This window comes from Mus musculus, chromosome X (assembly GCF_000001635.26).
Source record: "Mus musculus strain C57BL/6J chromosome X, GRCm38.p6 C57BL/6J".
Taxonomy (NCBI): Eukaryota; Metazoa; Chordata; class Mammalia; order Rodentia; family Muridae; genus Mus; species Mus musculus.
In genome coordinates, this window is record NC_000086.7 from 37,036,607 (window position 1) to 37,063,574 (window position 26,968).

Genomic DNA, 26,968 nt, shown 5'->3' on the forward strand with positions numbered 1-26,968 from the left:
GAAGGAGGTCCACATATAATATGTCGCTTCTGTCTCCGACCAGCAGAAAAGAGCGACGACACAGCGTTCTTCTCAAAGCAGTTTATTCAGGAACCTTTCAACATGCATGCAGGAAAATCTCTCTAGCCCCCAATCGCAATCCCTTATATAGCCCCTCAACCACGCCCCATCAGCCCAGTCCGCATAATCTCAGTTTATTGGCCTTCGTCAAATGGCCTGATCTTGTGTCATGGTGCACCTGCGCAGCTCTCACAATGGACGTGGCTTATTTTCAGGTTTATGAGGAAGTCAGGTGCAAGTCATAAGACTTGGCTGCAGTCCTGGGCGCCATCTTGGGACTACCGCCACACCCTCTCCCCACAATAATATATATAATCTCTTCTTGAAGGAAACATGGGACAGTCACCTCAACCAGGAGGCATTCCATCAAAATTATCTCTTTCCTGCATGGGAAATGCCATGGACTATCTACAGTGGCCATCAAAGGTCATTGTGCACATCCTTCAGTGGGAGACTCAGAGCTTTAAGATTCCTGCCTCCTTTTCCAATCACTTCCCCAGTATTCTTGCACTGAAGCAAGATATACAATTCTACATCTCCATCAGTGTTTCTAGAGCTTTTAATGCTTGCTCCTCTGCCATATCTTCTGCAGGGCCTTTAACAAATTCACCATGTATTTCAGTGGTGGGGAGAGTTTCTTCTGGCTGCTCAGTTTCCATTTTTTTCTGGATTAGATGAATACACCAATAGGGCATAATCGAATGGGAGACAAGCATGATGGTGATGCTTGTTAAATACAATTTACAAAAAGAGTTTAAGGCCATTCTCAGCTATATAATGAGTTGGAGACCAGAGTGGGTGGGTTGGTGAGTGGGGGAGTGGGGGGGAGATAGGGGATTTTTCAGAAGGGAAACAAGGAAAGGGGATAACATTTGAAATGTAAATAAAGAAAATATGTAATTTAAAAAAAGGATGAGCAAACAACAACAAAAAGAGACCCAGTCTCCAAAAAAAGCAAAGGAAGAAAGAAAACTGTGATTTTTATTCCAATAAAGATACCTGTTTAAATGCCTCTTTTTTTCCCCCTAGTGTTAAAAGGTGGAGCCTAGGTCTGGTCAATAATGATGGAGGTATGTGCTCTACCATTAAGCAGCCCCTACTGAGCTCTGAAGTTTTTAGCTTAGTAACCAAAAGACAAACATTCAACTAGCCCTTTGGGGATACATATATTTTGCTTATCATTGTTAAAGTAGTCAAAATAATGTCCACGAAACATTGACAACTGAAATGCATGCCTTTGTCAGAAAACACTGCTGGGTGGCATCTAAAATTGTTGGTGATGACTCGAACAATCAGTATTATACTAAAAGACAGCATGGGAAGTGTTATCTGAAGCTTAGAGAAATGTCTCTAAAATTCCAGATGTTTATTTTTTTTTTATTCACTAGACTCTATTCAGTTGATGAAATCCTCAACACACCACTTTTTAGGTTTACACCACTTCTCCGGTGTAAGGGAAACATAAATGATCAGATATATTATGATCAAAAATGATTGTTTTACATATAGAAATACCGAGCAGGAAGTTGTTATGACTAGGAGAAAGAACACACACACACAAACACACAAATAAATGTAATACAAAGTTATAACACTAAGCCTCAAAATACAGATTTTTTTTAAAATTCAGATGAAGTGCTGTTCTACCAGGATTTCCCACCCACCCAAGAAACAAAGATGTTAAAAACCAAAATGCGGGACTGGAGAGATGTCTCAGAGGTTAAGAGCACTGGCTGCTCTTCCAGAGGTCCTGAGTTCAGTTCCCAGCAACCACATGGTGGCTTACATCTGTATTGAGATCTGACGCCCTCTTCTGCCTTTCAGGCATACACGTGGGCAGAATGCTGTATACATCTTTAAATCTTTAAAAAGTGTACAACTCAACAATATGATTCAAGGTACAAAATTAAGAACTTATCAAAGTGTAGTATCGCATGTCAATAATCCCAGGCCTCAGGGGGATGACAAGGTTGAGACCAGGTTATGTCACATAGAAAATGCCAATCCAGCCCTTGCTTAAGTGCAGGCCACACCAGTCAAAAGAACAAGTAGAGAGACTCAGGTGGAGATGCACTGCTGGGCCAGAAGCCATGGCAACCTACAGAACTGCAGCCCCCAACTCAGGTGGAAACCCCCTGCTCAACAACAGGCACACTGGCTGCCAGAAGTCTGACCTCTCATTCTGGCAGAGAACCCCTACTTAATTAACCACAGGCCACACAGACCAGAAAACCAGAAAGAAAACAAAAACCAAGGAACAAAACAGCCATCCAACAAAGACAAGCCCAGAAATCAGTAACTACACCTATAATCACTTCAAACCCAGATACCTAGATGCCAGCATAAGAGCACAATCAACAACATCAAGGGCAATGTGATACCACTAGAGCCCAGCTATCCTATGACAGCAAGTCCTGAATATGCCCAAAACAGCTGAAGCACAAGGCAACAACCTTAAAACCATCCTTATGAAGATGATGGAGATCCTTAAAGAGGTAGTGAATACTATTACACAAAAAAGCAAAAAAAAAATACAGACAGTTGAAAGAAATATATGAAAGTGTTCAAGACCTAAAAATGGAAATAGAAGCAATAAAGAATGCACAAACTGAGGGAATCCTGGGAATGGAAAACCTAGGGAAGAGAACAGGAACTACAGATGCAAGCATCATCAACAGAACACAGGAGATGGAAGAGAAAATCTTAGGTGTAGAAGATGCAGTAGAAGAAATTGATACAGCAGTTAAAGAAAATGTTAAATCTAAAAAAATCTGGACTCTGGACTGGAGAGATGGCTCAGTGGTTACGAGCACTGACTGCTCTTCCAGAGGTCCTGAGTTCAAACCCCAGCAACCACATGGTGGCTCCCAACCATCTGTAAGGGGATCCAATGCCCTCTTCTGATGCGTCTGACAGCTGCAGTGTACTCATATACATAAAATAAATAAAATCTTAAATAAAAATTCTGGACTCAAAACACCAGGAAACTTGGGACACTATGAAAAGACCAAACCTAAGAATAATAGGAATAGAAGAAAAAGAGCCACAGCTCAAGGACTCTGAAAATACTGTCAACAGAATCGTAGAAGAAAAATTTCCTAACCTAAAGGAGATGCCTATGAACATAAAAGAAGCATACATAACATCAAACAGACCGGACCAGAAAAGAAAGTTCCCCCACCATATAATAATAATCAAAGTATTAAACATACAGAACAAAGAAAGAATATTAATAGTCGCAAGGGGAAAGGGCCAAGGAACATATGAAGGCAGGCTTATCAGAATTACACCTGACTTCTCAACAGAGACTCTAAATGCCAGAAGGGCCTGGGCAGATGTCCTGCAGACCCTAAGAGACCACAGATGACAACCTAGACTACTATCCAGCAAAACTTTCAATCACCATAGATGGAGAAAACAAGATATTCCAGGTCAAAACTAAATTTGAACAATATCTATCCACAAATTCAGGCCTACATAAGATACCAGAGGAAAACTCCAACCCAAGGAGTATATGTATAACTACATCCAAGAACACACAGGAAATAATTAGTCCCATATCAGCAAAAACAAGGAAAGCACGTGCACTCGCGCACGCGCGTGCATGCACACACACACACACACACACACACACACACACACACACACACTAACACCACACCATCGACACCAAAACAACAGAAAATAACAATCACTTGTCATTAATATCTCTCAACATCAATGAACTCAATTCCCCAATAAAAAGGCACAGGGTAACAGAATGGATGTGAAAACAGGATCCAGCATTCTGCTGCATAGAAGGAACACACCTCAGCAATGAAAATAACCATTACCTCAGAGTAAGGGACAAATTTACCTAAGAAACAAGCTGGAGTAGCCATTCTAATATCTAATAAAATAGACTTCAAAATTAATCAGGAGAGACAGGAAGGACACTTCATACTCAAAGGAAGAGTCCACCAAGACAAAATTTCAATTCTTTTTTTTTTAATACTTATTTATTTAATGTAAGTACACTGTATCTGTCTTCAACACTCCAGGAGAAGGAGTCAGATCTTGTGATGGATGGCTGTGAGCCACCATGTGGTTACTGGGATTTGAACTCAGGACCTCTGGAAGAGCAGTTAGTGCTCTTAACCACTGAGCCATCTTTCCAGTCCCCATTTCTTAACCTATGCCCCAAACACAAGGGCATCCACATTTGTAAAAGGAACACTGCTAAAGTTTAGATCGCACATACAGCTCACACAGTAATAGTGGGAGACTTCAACAAGCACCTCTCACCACTTGAAAAGTCATCCATATACAAAAACTAAACATGAGAAACAACGACACTAACAGACATTACAAACTAAATGGACCTAACAGACATCTATAGAATATTTCACCCAAATACAAAAGAATATACCTTCTTCTCAGCACCTGATGTAACCTTCTCCAAAATTTACAATATACTCAGGCACAAAGCATGTCTCGGCAGATACAAGAAAATTGAAATAACCCCCTCCATCCTATCAGATCACCACAGACTAAAGTGGATTGTAGCAACAGAAAGCCTACGAACTCATGAAAACTGAACAACGCTCTACTCAATGACCACTGACTGGGTCAGGGAAGAAAGAAATAAAGCAATCAAAGATTTCCTAGAATTCAATGAAAATGAAGCCACAACATACCCGAATTTATGGGACTCAATGAAAGCAGTGCTAAGAGGAAAATTCATAGCACTAAGTGCCTTCATAAAGAAATTTGAGAGATCTCATACCAGCAACATAAAAGCACACCTGAAAGCTCTAGAACAAAAAGAAGCAAATACTCCCAGGAAGAGTAGAAGGCAGGAAATAATCAAACTTGGGGCTGAAATCACTGCTCTATTGCTGTGAAGAGATACTATGACCACAACTCTCATAAAAGCATTTAATTGGGGCCTGGCTTACAGTTTCAGAGGTTTAGTCCATTATCATCATGGTGGGAACAATGCTTAGAGCTACATCCCAATCAGCAGGCAGAGAGGCAGAGACACTGGGCCTGGGCCTGAAGTGGGCTTTTGAAAACAAGGATCCTCTACCTCCTAAGTGCTGTACTCAGAGGCATCCGCGAGCACATCCACAATGTTCTGTGGCTTTTGAGCCAGGCAGCTTTGGGCAGATCACTTGGCCTCCCTCAGTCCTTGCCTTCTAAACAAACATCATTGGCTTGTTGCCTACGTTAAAGAGATCATTAAAAATACAAAAGGGCCAGGCCCCAGACTGGGGAGATGATTCAGCAATTAAGAAAGGCACCTGCTGCTTTTGCAGAGGACCTGGGTACAGTTCCCAGCATCCACATTGGCTCATATTTGCCTGCAATTTTAGTTCCAGGGAATCTGATGCCTTCTTCTGGACCCCATGAGCACTGAATGCATGTGCTACACATACATACATGCAGGCAAAACACAATTGCATATAAAATTATTTTTTCCTACCAAGTGGTGGCATATACCTTTAATCACAGCATTTGGGAGGCAGAGGCAAGTGGATCTCTGAGTATGAGTCCAGCCTGAACTACAGAACCAGTTCTAGAACAGCCAAGGCCACACAGTTAAACTCTCTTGGAGATATATATATATATAATTGAGGGTGGGGCCTGAGGTGGGAAAATCACTTGAGTCCTGGAATTCAAGAACAGCTAGATAACACGACAATTTCTTGTCTAAAACTGAGCAGACAGGGCCAAGAACGTAGCTCAGTAGTAGAACTCGCCTGCCTGGTGGCTGTGAGGACCTGCATTCAACTTCCAGCCCTAAACACGCACACACACACACACACACACACACACACACACACACACACACACGTGAAAGAAAGAAGAAAAAGAGAAAACCATGTTTTAAAAAAATTCTAAGACAGTACTATTCCAAGCCTTAAATATTACAGAAAGTCATTTTTCAGTGATAGGGTTATAATGCAAGGCCTTACACATGCCAGACAAGCGTTCTACCACTGAGTTAACTCCTAGCTCTTGAGTAAAGTGACAAACCACTATTGACTAGATGGTTTAGTCAATCTAAACCTCACCCTCCCTCCAGATGGTTCTCTTCTTCAGAATGACATCTATAGGTATTGCCATAAGTCTGGCGCCAGTACATCCTTCCTTGCTGCTACCTAAAAGCCAAGGGTGAGCAGCCCCTGCCGGGCTTGCCAGAAGTCTGATTTCCCCCCTACCTGAAAAGCTCTTTACCCAGGCTAAAATGCTGCCTTTCAGGTTTTCTCAGTCATTGGTTTGCTAGAGCGCCCCCGTGTGTCCGCACATGGTAATACTTCCAGCGTTTTCCTGCAGGACTTCAATGCAATGTGGAATATTTTTTCTCCTCACACTTCAGACCCGAAGCTCGACTGTTGGGCCCCAGTCAGGTTGTTCAAGCCCTAGTGTTAAGGCAGGTTTCCTGCTCAGTTTCTACTGAAGCCGAAAGGCTTCTTTCTGCTTTCTGGCCACCGCCGGGTCACTTTGAGCAGTATGGAAATGTGATTTCAGTACACTTGATAATATCACCCTGTACTCCGAGCAGCTCCAGCTCACAACTAAGACTTAAACTTGTGTGTGCGTGTATGAAAGAATAGAGGAAGGTGATCTCAAAGTACTGGGAAAGTACAAAGCATGGCTTGTTCATAGTCTAGAAGGAAAAATATTGGAAATGAGATCCCTGGTTGGCTAAGTGGCTCAGTGGGCAAAGGTGCTCGCTACCCTAGATGATGCAAAACAGATGAGCTGAGTTCAATCCCCAGAACCACAGAAAGATGGAAGGATAGAACCAACTCCACGACATTGCTCTTTGATCTATATACCGGCACCGCAGCATGCACACTCTTTCATGTACTTGACCGTGCATGTGCGTGCGCACACACACACACACACACAAATCATACATACACACAATAAATAAAACAAAAATTAACATTTTAATGATTTCTCAACTGACATTGTACAGAGAGAGAGAGACCAACACCCCCCCACACACCCCACCCTACCCCCCTCAAACATCTATTCTGGGACACTCTGCATAGCTCCAGTTCTATTGCTGTGACAAAACACCATGGCCAATGCAACTTATAAAAGAAAGGGTTTCATTGGGGCATGATTCTGGTGGGTTAGAGTCCATGGTGCTGAAGCAAAGGTGTGACAGCGGGAACATCTGAGAGTGTACATCTTGAAATACAGTGGTGAGAGGAGGAGTAGCATAAAAACCTCAATGCCCACCCCTGGTGGAACAGCTCCTCCAACAAAGCCACACCTCCGTATCCTTCCCAAGCAGTTGCACCAACTGGGGACTGAGTAGTCAAACATGTGAGCCTACAGAAGACATTTCTATTTGAACCACCATGCACTCATACCCACATAATGTAGAAAAACAGGTTTTTTTATCTCACTAAAAATCATATGACGTTATATCTGGGTTTCATGGTGCACATTTTAATCCCAGCACTTGGGAAGCAGAGGCAGGCAAATCTATGAGTTCCAGACCACACAGGACAACATTAGTGAAACCTTGCCATCTCCCACCCCGCCCCCAAATCTTTTGGCATTGGCATAGGTCTTTTGGGGAAGGGAAACCCTACATCTGTAGTCTCTAGAATGTTCTCTATTCCCCCTTTGACAGACACTATGGGAGTCTTCGAGATTTACTTACCATATTCTACACATCTTCGTATTGCCTGTTGGGCACTAATCAATTTTTCAGAACCTATAAAGTCCACTGCCAAATTCCACTAACATCCTAGGCTACACATGTCTCTGTCTTTACTCTAGGACCAGTGTCCCTGAGACACTGTGTGTAAATTATCTAGAGTCACTGATACAAGCTCCTAATCTCAGAACTGGAGAGGCTGAGTCACAAAGAATCAACAAGTTTGAAGACAACCCAGGCTACATAGTTTGAGGCTCTTTCTCAAAACAACAACAAACAGACTTCTTTTAGGCAAGGTATTATGGCCTACACCATAATCGCAAAACTCAGTGGGATAAAGCAGAAGGATCTTGAAGTCAAAGCCGACCTAGACAACATAGCTAGCTAGACAGCATAGTTAGAGCCTCTCTAAATAACTCCTCTTCATTATAGTACAGGATTCACAGCTAAAACCACGGAGGCATTAAAGGTATGTGTGATGGCTATTCCTGATTGTCAACTTAACTACGATGGGATGAACTGCAATCCAGAAATGGAGGAATCTGTGATCCAGACCCTGAGGCTGGAAGACATAGATTTTTGACACGGAGTGATGCTGTCGATCTAGATCTTGAGACAGTGGCCATGAAAAGCTTAGGCAAAGGCAAGATAATACATGTCTTTAATCTCAGGAGAGAGGCAAACAGAACTCTGAGTTCAAGGCCAGCCCGGGACAGAGCAAGTTCCAAGTCCAAGAGTGGTGGTGCACATCTTTAATCTGAGCTCACACCTTCTGCTGGAGGCCTACATAAGGACATTGGAAGAAGGAAGGTTCTCTCTTCTGCTGCTGCTTGCACTTACATACCAGCACCTGAATCTTCAGGACCCCAGTTTAGAGAGAAGACCACCTGAAACACTTAGCTTTGTGGGAGTGAGCAACCACTAGATTTTTGGACTTCTCATTCAGAGCTGTTCATTGTTGGGTTAGTTGGACTGCAGACTGTAAGTCATTACAACAAATTTCCTTAATATAGAGAGACATTCCATAAGCTCTGTGACTCTAGAGAACCCTGACAAATACAGTATTTCAGCAGCAGAAGCACAAATTACCCATCTCACAGTCACCTTTTGGTGTGGTATTGGTGGTATGGTGATACGCATAGCTACTACTTTCTAACTCTGGGCCAATCATTTCCCAGGGTTGGAACAGGTGAGCACTAGGGATGTGGCTTAGTGGTAGAGCCCTTGTCTAACTTGAGTGAGGCCTAGGTTCCATCCTGGATGTGCAAGTAAGATGAAGGCTGGCAGTTGCTTCACATAACTAATAGTCTTAAGCAAGTTGATAGTATCCCTTCTGTTTCTCATTCCTTCTACCCAATTCCCTTGCTGCTAAAATAGAGGGGTGTGTGTGTGTGTGTGTGTGTGTGTGTGTGTGTGGTTGTGGGAATCAGGGTGTGCAGCTGGTGATCTAGGGAAGAGAGTACTCTCTAAGCAAAGATGAAACAAGTTACTAGAGAGGCAACACGGCTTCAGTATCTGGAAATAGAATTCAACAAGAGCACTGTGGCAAGGGTGTGTTCTGCTGGGCAGGTGCCTGACTTTGCCATCTTTGAGCTGGAACTAGTGATATTATTAATGCTGATAGGAAGGGGAGCTAACTGCTTGCCTAGTGACAAGGACAATTAATAGTCCCAGCGTCCTTCCATCCAGCATTCTCCATGCTGGCATTTTGATTTAAAGAAAATATTGCTGCAGCTGTTCACATATTCTGGAAGGATGTGCGTGTGCCTGCATGTGGTTTGGTGTTTACAGATTTGGGGTTATGGAGGGGAGTTTCCAGAGCAACAAAATAGCTGCTTGTCAATCGGAGTTCATTTTGAAAATGAAAGCCTGAGAACTTAGAAGTCCACTTTGGGCCTGGGCCTGGGTGATGGCCTGGTCTTTAAGTAGTCCACAGTAGCAAAGGGGTAGCTTTGGCCATTTGGCTCAAGGAAAAATCAACTTAATCACTGTTTTTCTTTCTTTTTACAAATTGAGCAAATCAATGAGTTGCTAAGTCCTGCAGATTTGGTGTGATGCAAGCAATACAATACAAGATGGCATGGACCCTTCCAACATAAACTCACACAGTCATACACACAAAAATCACACTTTCCTCGGCTGCCAAACTAGAGCAAAGTAGCAGCTATTTATTTCTTCTGCAAATACAGAGTACGCACAAAGATAGTTTGGTACAGTCATCAAACAGTTCAGAGTTCAATTGACCTGTCTGAGAAAGAAGGGAAATATAAGAGGTCATAGAAACAGGGTTCGGGAAAGAAGAGGACCATTCTGGGCTGGAGCAGTGGAGGCTAGTTGGATAAGATGGATGCTGAGGCTGATCTTAAAACTTGAAGAACTTTACCAGACACAGTGTGAAGGAAAGGGGAGGCTGGGGCAGGGGGATTGCTGGGAGTGCCAGACCTGTCAGTCAGCACTATACAGTGAGTTACAGGGTAGCTGGAACTAGGTGAAACAATCCTATCTCAAAACCAAAACACAGCCAGGCATGGTGACAGAGGCATGTAATTCCACCACTTGGAAGGTGGAGGCAGGAGGATCAGGAGATCAAAGCCAAGCTGGGTTATATAAAAAGCACCGAAAATCAACTAATTAACTTAAAAGAGAGAAAAGAGGGTGGCCTAGGCAGAGAAGGACAAGTGAGAGATAAGAGCAAGCTTCACCTAGGTCTGGCTCAGCCATTTGGCTGCAATTTGGTGCTTGTGTGAGTGCTTTGCAGCAGATAAACCTGGCTTGAATGGCAGTCTCTTTGTGCCAGAACAAAGGCTACCGTGTCACACACACTTACTCTGCTACTTCCTGCTGGGTGACCTTGGGCAAGTGGTCTAAGTTCTCTGCAAACTGAAAGTAGAAATCATTATTCGCCCCTAAGACCATGGGGGGAAGAACTAAGAAGTAACACATATCAGGCATCTGGCAATGTCTAGCACAGAGTAAATATTTTTAAATTAGGTTAAAATTCATATACTGTCACAAAAGAACACTCAAGATATTTAGAGCTGGCCCTAAATATTTGAACAGCAAGGAGGAAAAGTCACCGTCTGACACAGTCCATGGCTGGTGCCACAGTAAGTCCCAGATGAGAGGGCTGGCTTGGCCTCAGTCGCCACCCATCCTGATCTGGACTGCTTCAATACTCTGGCTTCCGCCTCTACTTCTCTCAACATCATATTCTAAACACATCCTGAATCATGACTGTGTCCCTCCCAGGTTCAAAAGGTGTAGCTCCCTCTAGCTTGCAGGCAGAGTGAGTGCCTTAACACTGTGAGGAGAGGGGGTAAGAACGACTGTCTCAAGGGATGGGCACCTCTGCATTCCCAACACATGAGAGGAAGACAGAGAAAGATCAGAAATCCAACATTATTGGCTACATATTGAGTTCCAGGCCAGCCTTGGCCGCATAAGACCCCGCTTCCAAAATATAAGAACTGTTGTCTCTTGGGATCGGAGGCAGGGGGATTCACCTGTAGTTCCCGGCCAGCCTGTCTCAAAGATATAAACAAAAATTAAGCAAACAGTAAAATCATCCGTTGATAAACGGAAAGACTAAGAATAGTCTAATGCTGGAATAAAAAGATAAACTATGGACCTTTTTCTAAAAACTAGAAGCTATGCGTTTACTAACATCAGCAAGTTTCTTAAGGAAATATCAGAGATGAATGAAGCTGTGTGTCTGCGGCGCTGGGTCCGACTCACCTGCAGATGCTTTTTCAAACCCACCCAGAGAAGTAATGAAGGAAGAAGGCAGAATCAGGCAGAGATCTGCGGTTGTGCTCTGGGGAATACCTCTCTGACCATATCCCTGGTTTCAAGTTTCTCAGCAGGAATCCCCGACAGCGCTCCTGCGTCTGCTGCTGCTGCTGCTGCTGTGCAGAAGGTCAAGGTTACAGAAAGAGCAGGATAGACGAGCCTGAGTCAGAGGGGCTAGGCTGCCTCCCTGAAGCCTTAGGGAGAAGGAGCATAGGGACAAAGTGCAAAAAGATTCCTGATGCGAAAAGGGTGAAAGAAGAGAGGGTGGGGGAGCGATCGCCCCTGATGCTCCAAGATCGCGCTCCTGAAGACTGTCACGGGAAGCCCAGATCAATCCACAGACGAAGAGGCGACCTGGGACCTCTTCACCCCAGCAGCTGCAGGGATGCTGAGAACCGGAGTGACCAGAGCAGCACGTACCCCGCCCCACACTCTCCCTAGTTCGCCAGTCAGGTGCGGGAAGCCGGGCTACTGCTCACCTGGCCTCTTGGAGTAGAGCGGGTCGCGTCCTGAGGTCGCCGCGCTCCTGGTGAACTGGTCCCCAGAATGTAGACGCCTGGCCGGTGCAGGGGACGCAACTGGACGGCCCAGCCCTCCACGCCCCCCACCGCCCACAAAGGCAACCTCTCCTGGCTTGTTCCCTCCCACCGGTCCTTCTCCTCCCCTTCTTCGCTCCCTCCCTCGGAGTCCAGTTGCTCAAGACGCTTCCTTCCCCACCGCCAGCTCCAGTTCCTCTCCCTGTGGGGCCCTTGGAAGGCCAACGAACGCTAGACCCCGGAGCCACCCAGGCGGGACCTGGAAGATCATGGCCCAGGCCCTAGAAGACGGGAACCCGCTGCCCAAAGCCTCGAACAGGCCGGCCGAGTCGGAGGCGCCCAGCGACCCGCAGATCAAGGACAACCATTGCCTTGGCAGGTACAAAGTACAAGCCGTCAGGGACAGTGCCAACCTGTCCCAGGAGCGAATCTTCCACAGCGCCCTGACCGTGAGCGGGGCAAGCTGGGCGCGCCGGCGTGGGGAGTTGCGGGAGCTGCTGGGGCTGCAGGGGGCGGCTCCCGCCGGGTGGCTGTCGGAGGAGCACTTGGAGCCCGCTGTGCCTGGGTCCCGCCGCTCCAGCGGACAGGGCAGCAGCCGAGTGTGCCTTGAGCCGCGGGAGCACGCGTGGATTCTGGCGGCTGCCGAGTGCCGTTTTGAAGTGCTGCTGGAGATGCTGGAGGCTGAGCCCAGCTTGCTGATGCGGGAGGACCCTATCACAGGCTACAGCGTCCTGCACTGGCTGGCCAAGCACGGGCGCCACGAGGAACTCATTCTATTGCACGATTTTGCCAGGCGCCGGGGACTGCCGTTTGATGTGAGCGCCCCTGGCAGCGGTGGCCTCACGCCACTCCACCTGGCGGCTCTGCAAGGCCATGATATGGTCATCAAGGTGCTGGTGGGAGCCCTGGGTGCTGACCCCTCGCGTCGAGATCACAGTGGCAATCGACCTTGTCACTATCTGCGGCCCGATGCATCTCTGAACCTCCGGGAGCTGTCCGGGGCAGAAGAGTGGGAGATTGAACGCGACAGGAAGCGCGAAAACGCTAACAACAACAGCAGCCGCACTACCACCACTACTACCACCACCTCTCGGTGGCTGAAACGCACCCCAAGTGCATCGTGCATCAAGTCCACGGGAGTACACTACAAAGAGGCGTCTCAGCCCGTCAAAGAGAAGAAGGCATCAAGCACCCAGGAAGGACAAGGCCGTTGCCTTCGGCGCTATCTGTTCCCCTTCACCCAGAATCGTTGAAGATGACATGGACTAGAGAACTCATTCTTAGGTTGTTCCTGACCCCACCCAAGCAGATGCTCCTCTGATGCAGTGGGTACACTGACCACATCTGGGGCCCTAGTCCTGTCCCAGGTCTCCTGTAGCTAGCTAACTGTCACATCAATAGAGAAAGAGACCAAAGAACCAGGCTGGCCCTGGTACCCAGCTCCAATACTGTGGGACTTGGGACATTTGGAACGGGGCTCGTGATCCTCCTTGGAAGAGAAGGAGGGCTAAATTAAGCTTCTAGTGGACTTTTCCGGGTAGATTGAAAACATTAAAAAAAAATTAAGACTGTAAACTATTGATGCAGAGCAAATGCCTAATACCTGCCGGCCTGGGTCTGCTGCTAAAATATCCCCATGTGCTGGTAGAGTTAGCCTCTGGCAACCTGCTCCTGAGACTGGCCAGGCCTGAGCAGTCTCATAGAGTCTAATATATCATGAATGAGTTCTTAAGTACATTAAAGGGGATTTTCACCCCACATAACAAAGCTGTCTTTGAGTGTCTTTTTTTTTCTCATTAACCATGGGGTAAAGGGGACCTACTTCCATTTGCAGGAAAGAGGGTAGCAATCAATTCCTTGAAGCTAGTGCTCTGTGGCGGGCTCTGGGCTTCATTCTCTGGGAAAATGGTCAGAAGCCCTGCACCAAAGGAATGCCATTCACCCTGGCTCTGAGCAGAGATACACAGTCCCCCCCCCCCCGCCCCCCTGCTCCCTCAGCCCTGGCATCCACATCTGGCTTTAAGTGCATGTCTCATCCTAGAAGAGTTGTCCTGGAGGGAGGCCCAAGGGTAATTAATGAAAAGGGAAAGCCATCAGACTTATATTTTCGATAGTTCATTGTGCATCAGCAATTGAGCTGCCTTGTGGTCTCCAAAGAGACACGCCCACTCAGTAGAGACAGGGCTTTCCTCATTCAAGCGTGCCTGGCTCTCATCCATGGTTCTTTTTGGTTTTTTGAGTTAAGTGTAATATGAAAGTTGTAGTTTTGGAAAATTGCTCCCATTCAGAAACAGTGTGAATGAAGCAGAGCACAGGAGAGTTGATTCAGCTGAAGTGTGTGTGTGTGTGTGTGTGTGTGTGTGTGTGTGTGTGTGTAGAGGGGGGTGGATAGATGGTGACTAGAGAGTTGTGCTGCTTTATGGAACAGTGCTTTGAAAAACTGCTGGATCCCTGGATGCTTTCAGAGCATTTCAATAGACTCCCAGCCCCTCAGCCCAGTCTTTGAACACCAGGGGCAAACTAAGTCATTACAGAACAGCCCATAAACCTTCCCCTGAGCCCATACATCCAGGACTCCCCACCCCTGCCTCATGAGCCTCTTTGTCCCTCCTGTGCTAGGAGCTGCCCTACTTTCCTGTAATGACCCTGACGTTTCTTCTTATCCACAGGATGACCCAACCCCCTCCTACTGCTGTTTTAGCCTACCCAGTGTCTCTAGGAACTACACCTTAGATATATTGGTACAGTGTAACCTGTCATTTCCTTTTGCTTATAAATAAACTGTTCATGAATGGTTGAAGGATCAGGGGGAACAGTTCCTAGATCCCATCAAGTGTCACTAGCTTGTGTCCTTAGTCCCTCTATCCCTATGCCCGTTTTTAGATGTAAACTGGCTAATTTATATTAGATTGTGGTTCCCAGTCCACACCTCCCCATTTCCAGTTGCCAAGGTGAGTTGGGCTTTGTGAGGGCTGGCTCTCGTGAGCCTTCCTGCCACATGTCTACTGGCTTGTAAGGTAAGATTGGCATGTACTGAGTCTTACTTTAGGCACCTATGCTAGCTGTCCAAAGTAAGAAGTTTACGCATCTAAACGATTAGGAGATTTGAGGACCCGAGATGAACACGCTGCTCTTTCCAAGAAGCAACTGAAGGCAGCTGGGGGACTTCAGAGTGACTTGCCACAGCCAATCCTGTGATTAGCTATTCATTCCCACAGACTTTTTCTCATCACTGTGATCTGGCCTAGCCTGTCGCCTCCATGTAAAATTGAGGATTGGCTGCAAAGGCTGAAACTGCTCTGTGCCTAGCATCAAGCCATTGGCATTTCTGGTATGCTCTTGGAGGCAACCCTGGTATGCTCACACCAAGAAAAAGAGTAAGTTCTCTGAGAAACAGAGTTAGGAAAAATGATGCAAAATTAAACTCAAGCGCTGGGCAAGGCAGGCCAGAAAGACCTTTAAAAGCAAGAATGGGTCAGGTAAGCGAGAGTTGGGAAGTGGGTGGGGAGGGGGAGGGACTGACTTGATATGCAGGCACAAGAGCAGCAAGGGCTTTCTGGGGAGGAAGGTGGGAAGGTATGGGAGGCTGGGGGGATGAGTGGGAGTTGGCCAGTGAATGTAGCAAGTGCCAGGAACTGCCAGTCAGTTTGGCAGGATGGGAGCTGGGGAGTGGTTAATGATAAGGCTGGAAACGCAGATGGGACTCCGGATCACAACGGGCCTCCTAGGCGGTGCTAAAAGAGACATATTGATGAATTTGGCCAAAAGATTCTTGGGAGTCATGCAAAGGTCTCTAAGAGGATAAGATTTAAGGGAATCACTCTGGGGTCACATGGAGGTTGGATGGCTGTGCTGGGGCGAACGGAAAGCAGAGGGCTCTCAAGCAAAGTGTCCCTTGAGCAATGCTTCGGCTAGGGAAGAGCCCCGTGAGGCGGTGCCTTGAGCCTTTTCTTTCCCTCTACACCGGTGCTTGTCAACCTTTTTAAGGTTGTGGCCCTTAATACAGTTCTTCATGTTGTGGTGACCTCCCCCCCCCCATCATAGATTTATTTTCATTGCTACTGTATAACTGTAGTTTTGCTACTGTTGTGAATGGTAATGTTAATATCTGATATCTGATATGCGACCCCTGTGAAAGGGTCGTTTGACTTTAAAAGGGGTGGTGACCCACAGACTGAGGACTGCTGTTCTCTACACCCGCACTCCAGTGAGGCTTACTCAGAAGCCCGGTGCGCAGAGCTGGCAACGTGGAACTCCTCAGATTGGAGCAGGCTGAAGGTTTTCCACCTCCTACCCCCTCCTCTTTTTCCTAGATGGACAGACAGGTGGCCTCTGGAGGAAAATTCAGTCCCGCTGATGGAGTAGAAAGGGCCCAGCCTGCACTGAGTTCAAATCCTGACACTCAGTGAGTGATCTTGAGTAGAAGAAGGCCCACCTCTCTGAATGCTGCAGTTTCCTCGTCAGCAAAACAGGGACAGTCCATTCTCCGAGAGAGGTGTTCAGATCCCAAAGCCTCTGCCAACAATTGGTTAGCACACTAGAAACCCACGGGGAGTAGAAAGCGTGCTACAGGAAGCCAGTGCAAAGGGCTCAGCAGGACACGTGGTGGCACCATCTGATAGGCTGGGGTAGTTCAGGAGGAGTCTTAGGGCTGAGACGCATTCTCTCAGTTTTAAAATGGGTTCGCCTTAGGGTTGAAAATGCAGGGGGCTGGCTCACAGCAATCTGTAATGAGATCTGACGTCCTTTTATGGAGTGTCTGAAGACGGCTACAGTGTACTTGCATATAATAAATAAATAAATCTTTTTTAAAAATGTAACTCAGTTGTGAGAGGATCGCCTCAACATGCATGAGGTTCTGGGTTGATTCCTACTGCTGCACAGACCTACATGGTAGTACATGTCTGCAATCCTAGCAGTGGACAAGTGTGTGTGTGTGTGTGTGTACAAGTTCAAGGCCATCCTTGACTGAAGAATGAGTTCAATGCCACGCTAGACTGCATGAGAGCATGCCTCAAAAGAAAGAGAGGAGAGAAACAGGCTTCACGTTTATTACTGGTCATTTTCCACATGTGCCAGAGAAATAGAAATAGATGTTCCCCAAAAGGGATATTGGTGGCTCTGCTGATGCTCTCCATAACCTGTGGACTTTGACTTGTTTATTTTTATTTATTTTTGTTTGGTGCTAGGGTCTCTTGCATAAAGCGCATGCTGCACTATGGAGATATACATTTCCTGCTGCTATAGTCCTCGGGGAGTTGTTTATTTTGAAAGAGAGCCTCGTATAGCCAAGGCTAGCCTTAAACTGACCTTCCTGCCTCTACCCACAAGTGTTGGAATTACAGATACACAAACCACATCTCTCTCTCTTCTCTCTCTTCTCTCTCTCTCTCTCTCTCTCTCAATTTTATTCATGCCTTGTTTTATTTTGAGGCAGAGTCTCTCTGTCTCTGTCTTTCAGCATAAAACTGGCTTGGAACTCACTTTGTCAGCCAACCGTGGCTTCCTAATTCAAGGAAATTGAATCCGAGCCTTCTGAGACCTTGGATTATAGATGTGAGCTACCATGCCCAGCTTTTTAAAAGGCTAGGTAAATAACGCAGGTGGTAGAGTTCTTGGTTTGTATGCACAAGGACATAGGTTCAAGTCTTGGAAAAGCAGCTTTTATTAAATGTCCAACAAATATTAAATATTTCAGATATTGTTTCCAGTGAAGTCCCAAATGGGAGTCCAAACCAAGTCTGAAATCTGCTGAAGAGAAGAAAGCTAAACATGTCTTTCATTTCTTAGCCCTATTTATCTATGGAAATGCCCTTACTCCAGCTAACATACCATGTCCAGTGCTTCTAGCCTCCTTATCTTTTCTCCTAATTGAACCATAAGAGGTAGATGATGGACAGGGGGGGGGGGACGGGACATGCATAGCTAAGTTGGTAGAATGTTTGCCTAGTGTGTAAAAAGCTCTGGGGTTCATCCCCAGTGCCACATAAATTGCCCATGGTGGTACATGTCAGTAATTGCAGCACTTGGGAGTCAGAGGCAGGAGGATCAGACCAGTCTGGACTACGAGACCTCCCCTCCCCCCCCCCAAACACACAGCAAAGCTAAGCATAGTGGCTCTTGCCTGTAATCTCAGCATTCAGGAGACAGAGATAGGAGGCTAACTGCAAATCCAAGGGCAGTCTGGTTTCTATATGGAGTTTCAGGGCAGCCAAGGTTCTATATAGTGAAACCAGCCTCAGAAAATCAAAAATCAAGCAATCAAAAATAACAACAAAATAAAACAAAACAAACAAAAAACTGGAATGCTTTGCTCACAATCCCAGAAGCTAGGCTGTCAAAGACCAGGGTACAAGCAATCTGCTTTTGTGTCTATTGAGAGCCTACCATTCTTCATTTACAATGCCTTCTATGTGATTTCACATGTGAAGACGGAGGGGCCAGTTTCTGGCTGAAGATAGTTTTTATAGGATATTAATCCTATTGATGGACACGGACCTCCCCCTTTCATAACTTGATTGTCTCCCCCAAGAGACCTACCTACCACCTAATGCCAGCATCCTTGTGTTATTACAGTGTATTGGATATATGTTGGGTTAGGTTCCAACACATAAATTTTGAAGTCTCACACACACACTTTATGCCTCCCAACTGCCAAATCCAACGCTTGTCTTAATTTATGTCTTTGGCAGTTGCCTCTTTCTTGGACTTCTCTTTAGTCTCACACAGCATTCTATGGCTCTGTTACTATTTACTAGGATAAAGCCCAGAAAAGGTGCCTTTTCACCCTACATTCTCCCCCAGGGCCTCTCATTCCTTCCTTCCTTGGGCCCCAACCCACCTCTGTTCCAGCCACATAGTTCTTCAAGAACCATGCTCCTTTTGTGGGGCTGTGTTTTTTGTTTTTTGTTTTTTTGAAACAGGGTCTCCTGTTTGAAACAAGCTGTCCTGGAACTTAATATGTACACCAGGCTGGCCTGGAACTCACAGAGATCCTCCAGTGATTATTAGATTAAACATGTGAACCAACATGAGCGACAAGTCATGTTCATATGCACTCCTGGAGTCCCATTTCAACAGACACACTGGCCTCGCTTCCTTGTTCAGCCTCCTCACCAGCTCTTCCCAATCATCCTTCCGGTTTCCTTACGGGCTCCCACTTCTAGCACTTTTTTTTTTTTTTAAAGATTTACTTAGGGCTGGAGAGACGGCTCAGTGGTTAAGAGCACTGACTGTTCTGTAATGGGATCTGATGCCCTCTTCTGGTGCATCTGAAGACAGCTACAGTGTACTTAGATATAAATAAATAAATAAATAAATAAATAAATCTTTTTTAAAAAAGGGCAACAGATCTCAGTAGGGATGGTTGTGAGCCACCATGTGGTTGCTGGGATTTGAACTCAGGACCTTCGGAAGAGCAGTCAGTGCTCTTAACCGCTGAGCCATCTCTCCACCACCACCACCACCACCACCCCCTCCCCCCACTTCTTGCTCTTAAGGTTGCTAAAAGAAGCAACAATAGTGGACGAGGAAGCATGTCAGGTAGGCAAAAGGATCCATGAAAGTGGGAAAAAGAGACTAGGGGCAGGTTACCAGGGAATTTAGGGCTATGAAGAGAGTGAAGAACCTGAGGAGGAAGGAGAATATTCTACTTAAGCACGCTGTTCAAAATGCTACAATGATGCCCTCCTGTTTGCTAATTTAAAAAAATATTCTAAAAAGGTTCTCTCATGCTGGGTGGTGGTGCCATACACCTTTAATCCCAGGACACGGGAGGCAGAGGCAGGTAGATTTCTGTGAGTTTGAAGCCAGCCTGGTCTACAGAGGAAACTCCAGGACAACCAGGACTACACAGAGAAACCCTGTCTCAGAACAAAATCAAACAAACAAAAACAAGAACAAAAAAGAGGTTCTCTCTTTAAGGCAGTGTTTTCTGCTGTTCAGCGTAGGAGTACTCCACACTTTCTATTCCTTCACAAAACCCTGCCACCTTCACGCCCTCCTCTTTTTTTAGAATATAATTTTATACAACCCAGGCTGGCTCCCTCTCACACGCCCTATTGTCTCACCAGCAAGAACACATGCGTGAGAAACCGGATCCTTCTGCAGCAACTTTATTACACCAGTTTCAACATGAAGAGGAAGACCCCAAGCACCAAAAATGCGCTGCTTATATACACCTTAGTGTGGCGTGTCCACACCTGATTGGCTGCTCTCCCAGAGCCTCATCACCACGCCCCGGGATGGGCAGTGACTTGGCACGAATTTACTCTTGCACCTGCGCACATTACTTGTTTACCAGTTAAGCACAGCGGAGGTTCATGATGGTGATTGCTCACGGCTCTCCACAGCTCCCCTCAAACTCACTTTCTGTTTGAGCTTGAACTCCTGATTCTCTTACCCACCCTAGGGCTATGGGCATGGACCACCACACCTGGTATTATGCCATGCTGGGGATCTGGATGTCAACAATGACCTCCGGCATGGCAGGCAAAGACTTAACCAACTAAGATATATCCCTAGCCCCAGGGTCTCTTCTTACAGTCTTAATCATGGTGGATAAGTTATTCATGCAGTTACCATAGTCATCCCTGCTGCTTTGACTAGACTCAGTTGTCAAAAGGGAGCAAGTTTCTTGTATTAGACATGGACTCTCTAGATTCTGGCATGTGGAGGTACTCAATAGTCATTTATTGGGAGAGATGGATCAGCAGTTAAGAGCTCAACCTGCTCTTGCAGAAGATCTAAGACCAGTTCCCAAAACCCACACTGGATAGCTCACAATCACAAATAATCTAACACCTCTGGCTTCTAAAAGCATCAATACTTGTGTACACATACCCACACTCAGAGATACATTCAGATCATTTGAAAATTAAAACAAAAAAATCTAAAAACAAAAGTAGTTACTGATTGCAAATGGAAATCTTAAGTCTCACATAGAAGCACATTAGCAAAGAAAAAAAATAAGATGAAGATCAGCAAAATTTAAATTTTTTATTGAAAATTATTACATTTACTTATTTAGAGCACTCAGCACTCAGGAGATAGAAGTAGGTGGGTCTCTGAGTTCAAGGCTAGCCTGATCTACAGAGTGAGTTCCAGAACAGTCAGGGCTATGTAGAGAAGCCCTGTCTCTCTATAAACAAACAAACAAACAAACAAACAAACAAAAATGGAGAGCAATAGCAGAAGATACCTAACATATATCTTCAGCTCCATACATGCATGCACACAACCACACACACACACATACACATAAACACACACACACAAATAAAAAACACACAAACACAGTCTCATGGGGTGAAACACAGAATGTGAGGAATTTGTAAACATATACCTAATAAGTTATATATGGGGGTCAAGCCTGGAGTTGACAGTGTGTAGACCTAACATGCAGGAGACTAAGACAGTGGGGATCTCAACTTCCAGGCATCCTGGGCTACATAACGAGACACCCTATCACAAGCTAAAAAGTGGGATAGATATGATATCAATCATATCTAATCCTCTCTAATTCCACAATAAAAATACAAACATGATTTTGAAATGAATAAAGAACTTTACTACAATTTCCTTTTTATTGTTTGTGTTTATTTATTTATTTGTGTGAGTGTGTGTGTGTGTGTGTGTGTGTGTGTGTGTGTTTGAGACATGGTTTCTCTGTGTAGCCTAGGTTGTCCTGAAACTCCAAACACAAGGCTAGCCTCACACTCAGTGATCCACCTCCTGAGTACTGGGATTTGAAAGACATGTGCCATCGCAGCCTGGCCTTTACTACACTTTTCTACCAGGAAGAGATATATACAACTGAGAACCATGTAAAAAGGTGCTCATTGGCACTAGCCCATGGGGAAATGGAAATCACAACAACACGGAGAGAGCTGGCAACGTAGCCCAGTTTTAGAATGTTTGTCTGCCATGTAGAAAGTCCTGGAGTCATTCCATGCCAGCACTGCACACACTGGACATTATGGTGCATGCCTGTAACCCCAGCTTTTACAGATGGAGACTACACAGTTAGGAAATGCTGGCTGCGGGAAGATGGCTCAATGACTAAGACCACTTACAGCTTTTACAGAAGACACAGGTTCAGTTCTCAGCTTCCATACTGAACAGTTCACAACCACCTGTGACTACAGCTCCAGGCACTTGGTCTTTGTGGGCATAGGCACTCATGTGTGTATGTGTGTGTGTGTGTGTGTGTACACACACCCACAAACACAAACACACACACCACCTCCACCATCAAAATTGAAAACAAGATCAATATTTTAAAAATAAAATCATAAGCCTTGAAGAAATTGCCCAGTATTTAAGAGTCCTTTTTCTGTTCCAGAAGACACAAGTTTGGTTCCCAGGATTCATGTCAGATGGCCACAACACAGCAGCCTGGAATCCCACAGGATCTAAGTGATGCTATGACTGTGACCTCCAGGACACCTGCACTCTGCTGCACATACTCACACTGAGATAGCCATTAGGAATAAAGTTAATTTGGACTGTAGAGATGGATCAACAGTTAAGAGCTGCCGGGCAGTGGTGGTGCATGCCTTTAATCCCAGCACTTGGGAGGCAGAGGCAGGAGGGTTTCTGAGTTCTAGGCCAGCCTGGTCTACAGAGTGAGTTCCAGGACAGCCAGGGCTACACAGAGAAACCCTATCTCAAAAAAACCAAAACAAAACAAAACAAAACAGTTAAGAACCAGTACTGTCCTCTCTTCCACAGGAACCAAATTCCACTCTCAGAACCCACATGACTGCTAACAACCACCCGGAACTCCAGTTCCAGGGGACTCAATGTATGGTCTGATCTCCTTAGGTACTTCATGCACTGGGTTCACAGACATGCATTCAGGCAAAGCGACTAGAAACTTGAACTTAAGGAAAGTAAAATGAATGGGAGCTTTAAAAAATGAAATAAAAAATTTTAAATGTAGAAAGTAAAAAAGTAAAACAGAACAATAGCAGAGAGCCTAAACTTGAAGGAGAACAGTGAGTCTGGAAAGCAGAAGACAAAGGAGCACTGGGCAAACAGAGTTCATTACGGAAAGAAAAGTAGCAACCCAACTCTGCCCTTGACCTCCTAGCATCCAGCAGAGAAAGTATCCATCATGGAGTGGGTCCCTGTCAACTTGTCCATATTTGATACTTTGTTCAAGACAGGAAGCGACTTGATAAGGGAGCTATCTTCGTCAGCACTCTGCATCCTGACCTAGTTGGTTGCATCAGTGTGTAGAAAGGTCCAGCTGACAGCAGAGAAGGGCTCTTCAGATAGGGGAAGAGGGGGGAACGTTAGGTCAAGAGGAATGAGGTCCCTTGATGTGAAGACTTTTCCAGATGTCTGAAGGACTATTTCCCATTGCTCATCTCAGTATACTAAAGATGTTCAAAGTGGGCTCTGGGCCATGGCAAAAGGATTAGTGTGATCTGCATCACCTGTCAAAAAGACAGAGCAATTTATCACGTGTCCTAAAGAGCTAGTAGCCCATGACTGCAGATGTCAGTCTGTCCCTTTGGTCTTGACTGGCATTCAAGAGGCTCTGAGTTCAACCACCACACACAAAGAAGAGTTTGTCTGCATGTTCATAATGTATGAATCAGTTCAGACATTTTCATGTCCTCCTTGCTCAAGAGTCATGCCAAGCTTCACTGCACTGTTCTAATTTTTGAATTTGTGCTGAAGAATAAGGAACACTGAAAAATAATTCAAAAAGTAAAAACTTAGCTTCACAACAGGGCCCTCAAGCAATCTATAAACCATACATTAATGAACCCTGGTTAACCAATGAGGAATCCTTCGTTTAGAACGTGCCTTGAAGACATAACTGTCCTTTTGGTATGTGAATTTGCCTGGGTTCTAGGGCCCAGATGTTCAACAAACACCAACTTGTGCTTTATTGTAGGTTGTTCTATGGTGACCTCACTCTGTACAAGGAAGAGTCTCTGAGGTGACCTGAGGACTGATTTAATCATTGGGGCATCTTTAAGAGCAGGATGGAGGTGTCTCTGAAGAAAGAATTTTGATCTGTAGAAGGCAGCCCTAGTCAAGTCCAGTGAACCCTTGGGGGCAGGTTCCAGGGCTCAGGCTGTCTTTCCTGCAGACAAGTCCTACTGCTTACTCAATGCCTTGAGAAGGCTTGGGTGTGCTAACGCCAGTTGCTGGAAGAAAGCCTCTTCCTATTCATCACCTCTGAGTTCTGCTTCTCTGGTTGATCTCTGGCTGAATAAATACAAGAAAGTAGGGCTGGAGGGCTAGACGGATGCATGGTTAAGAGCATTTACTGCTGTTACAGAGGACCCAAGTCCAATGACAACCTTTTGCAATTGCAGTTTCTCAAATCCAATGTCCTTTCACCTGGTAGCTCTGAGGGTACCAGGCCATGAATATCCTGCACAGACATCCATGCAGACAAAAATGCACACATAAGAGGAAAACAACATAAGTATATTAAAAGAAAAACATGAAGTATGCTGAGACCTGTAGCCGCGGCAGAGGCTGAGGCTGAGGCTTGAGCATTGTCAATTCTAGGCTGGGGCCACACACAAGCCACATCTGGAACATACGTGTAAACACTACATATTCCAACACTGCAGCTCAGTGGCCAAATTTGAATTCTTTCAGGTCACAAGGCCCCGACTGTATCACACACACGCACATTTCATTTCATGGAGCATAGAGAAAGTACCCAAGAGCTAAAGGGAACTGCAACCCTATAGGTGGAACAACAATATGAACTAACCAGTACCCTGGAGCTCTTGACTCTAGCTGCATATGTATCAAAAGATGGCCTAGTCAGCCATCACAGCAAAGAGAGGCCCATTGGACACGCAAACTTTATATGCCCCTGTACAGGGGAACGCCAGGGCCAAAAAGTGGGAGTGGGTGGGTAGGGGAGTGGGTGGGAGGGTATGGGGGACTTTTGGGATAGCATTGGAAATGTAAATGAAGAAAATATCTAGTAAAAAAATTTTTAAAAAAGATTGTAACTCCCTACTCCTTATCTGTCTTTCTGTCTCTCTGCCTTCCTATCTTTCTCTGTCTCTGTCTCTGTCTCTCTCTCTCTCTCTCTCTGTGTGTGTGTGTGTGTGTGTGTGTGTGCGCCTGTCTGTCTGTATTTCTCTGTCTTAACCGAGGCTCACCAAAGCTCTGGCTGGCTTCAAGCTGTCCATCCTCCTGCCTCAGCCTTTCTAGTGCTAGAATTACAAGCATTCACCACCACACCCTGCCCTACTCCTTAAATGAAGGCTACATCTAAGAGGTTTTCCAGAATCCAAGGCGAAAGGAGAAGGAACTCTACACTGGAGAAACTTGACAGCCCACCCCAGCCAGGTGATCTAGGTCAACGTAGACGGTGATTCGTCATGTTGATGGTATGTTCCCTAGACTGCATTCAAGAAAAATGTCGCTCTACCTCTGTGACTTTCCTTACCTAGACACACAAGCCCAGTCTAATTGTAAGAAAAATAGCTAAAGAGTTCCAGTGGAGGAACATTGTACAGATGCTTGACGTAGGAAATTTTCCAGGTCAGCAAAGACAGGGGGAGTGAGAGACACTCACACATAAGAGGACTCTAAGGCAATGTGATAGCTGAATGCATCATGACCTTACGTACGGGATCCCGAAATGCCAAAGTGAAAAAGTCTTTAATGCAAAATTCGAGTATACAGTGGCTCACATCTGCAATTCCAGCGTTTAAAAGGATGACACAGGAGGACTGCCAAAAGTTTGAGGTCACCCTAAACTACATGGTGAGTTCTAGTCTAGCCTGAGGTACACTGTAAAACCTCATTTAAAAAAAAATCCAGGAGCTGGGCAGTGGTGACACACACCTTTAATCCCAGCACTCAGAAGGCAGAGGCAGACAGATCTCTGTGAATTTGAGGCCAGCTTGGTCTACAAAGTGAGTTCCAGGACAGCCAAGACTATACAGAGAAACCCTGTCTCGAAAAACCAAATATACATACATACATACATACATACATACATACACACATACACACACATACATACATACATACCAGGAAAATGGAATAAACCACGACTTTTCCTGTGATATCTTCTCACTTTTTAAAGTAAAGCTGCTCTAAATATAGGGATTGAAGCGATCGATGTCGCTGTGGTTTAAGAGTGCTTGCTGTTCTTCCTGTGGACCTGAGTTTAGGTCCTAGCACACACACTATCATTGGTGGCTCACAAGTGTCTGTAACTTCAGCTACAGGTGCTCCAATGATTCTGGCCTCTAAGAGCACTCACGTGCATCTACTCAAATGCATATACACAGCTGTGCATAAGTAAAAATAATACCAATAAAAGGGCTTTTTAAAATAGCATCTACTTAAAAACTAAAAAAAGTTATATAAAGTTCAGTATTAAACTTCAGAAATAGGGGCTACGCTGATGATTTTATTTTTACTTTAATTAGGATACAAAGCTTAAAACTGGCTATTGGTGGTACATGCCTTTAATCCCAACGTTTTGGAGGCAGGGGGAGGTGTATCTCTGAGTTCGAGGCCAGCCTGGTGTCCAGAGGGAGTTCCAGGACAACCAGGGCTACACAGAAAAACTCTGTCTTGAAAAACCAAAAAAAGAAAAAAAAAGAAAAAGAAAAAGAAAAAGGAAAAGGAAAAGGAAAAAGAAAAAGAAAATGAAAAAGAAAGAAGAGTAGAAAACGAGTAGAAACTAAATAGAGTGTTCCTCTTCTTGTTCACCCTGCCCTCCTTTTGTCCTAACAGGAGGTGTTAGTAACTTAACATTTTGCTTGGAACACAATAATCTCACGCACTACCATCTATGCAAGATGTCCACATACCGGTGAAAACATGAATATTGCTTTTGCATTCTTGCCTCTAATCAGGAGAACAAATCTATGAGGCAGACCTTCCTAATTCCCCTGTTCTACAGTCGAGGACGCTG

The 26,968-nt window shown here is 45.3% G+C and overlaps 1 protein-coding gene and 1 non-coding gene across 2 annotated transcripts; one reads left to right on the top strand and one right to left on the bottom strand.

The window, feature by feature from the left end:
• Window positions 1–12,238: 12,238 nt before the first annotated feature.
• Sowahd (sosondowah ankyrin repeat domain family member D) lies at window positions 12,239–13,812 on the top strand. The gene has a single exon (NM_173779.4). The coding sequence runs from the start codon at window positions 12,318–12,320 to the stop codon at window positions 13,299–13,301; it is 984 nt and encodes a 327-aa protein (NP_776140.1). The 5' UTR covers window positions 12,239–12,317; the 3' UTR covers window positions 13,302–13,812.
• Window positions 13,813–23,639: 9,827 nt separating this feature from the next.
• On the bottom strand, window positions 23,640–23,748 carry Gm26099. The gene has a single exon (XR_003953162.1). It is a non-coding gene; the product is annotated as a U6 spliceosomal RNA (small nuclear RNA).
• Between the last annotated feature and the right edge of the window lie 3,220 nt (window positions 23,749–26,968).

Coding starts and splice junctions, on each gene's coding strand:
- Sowahd (NM_173779.4), top strand. CDS start 12,318: ATGGCCCAGGCCCTAGAAGACGGGAACCCGCTGCCCAAAGCCTCGAAC.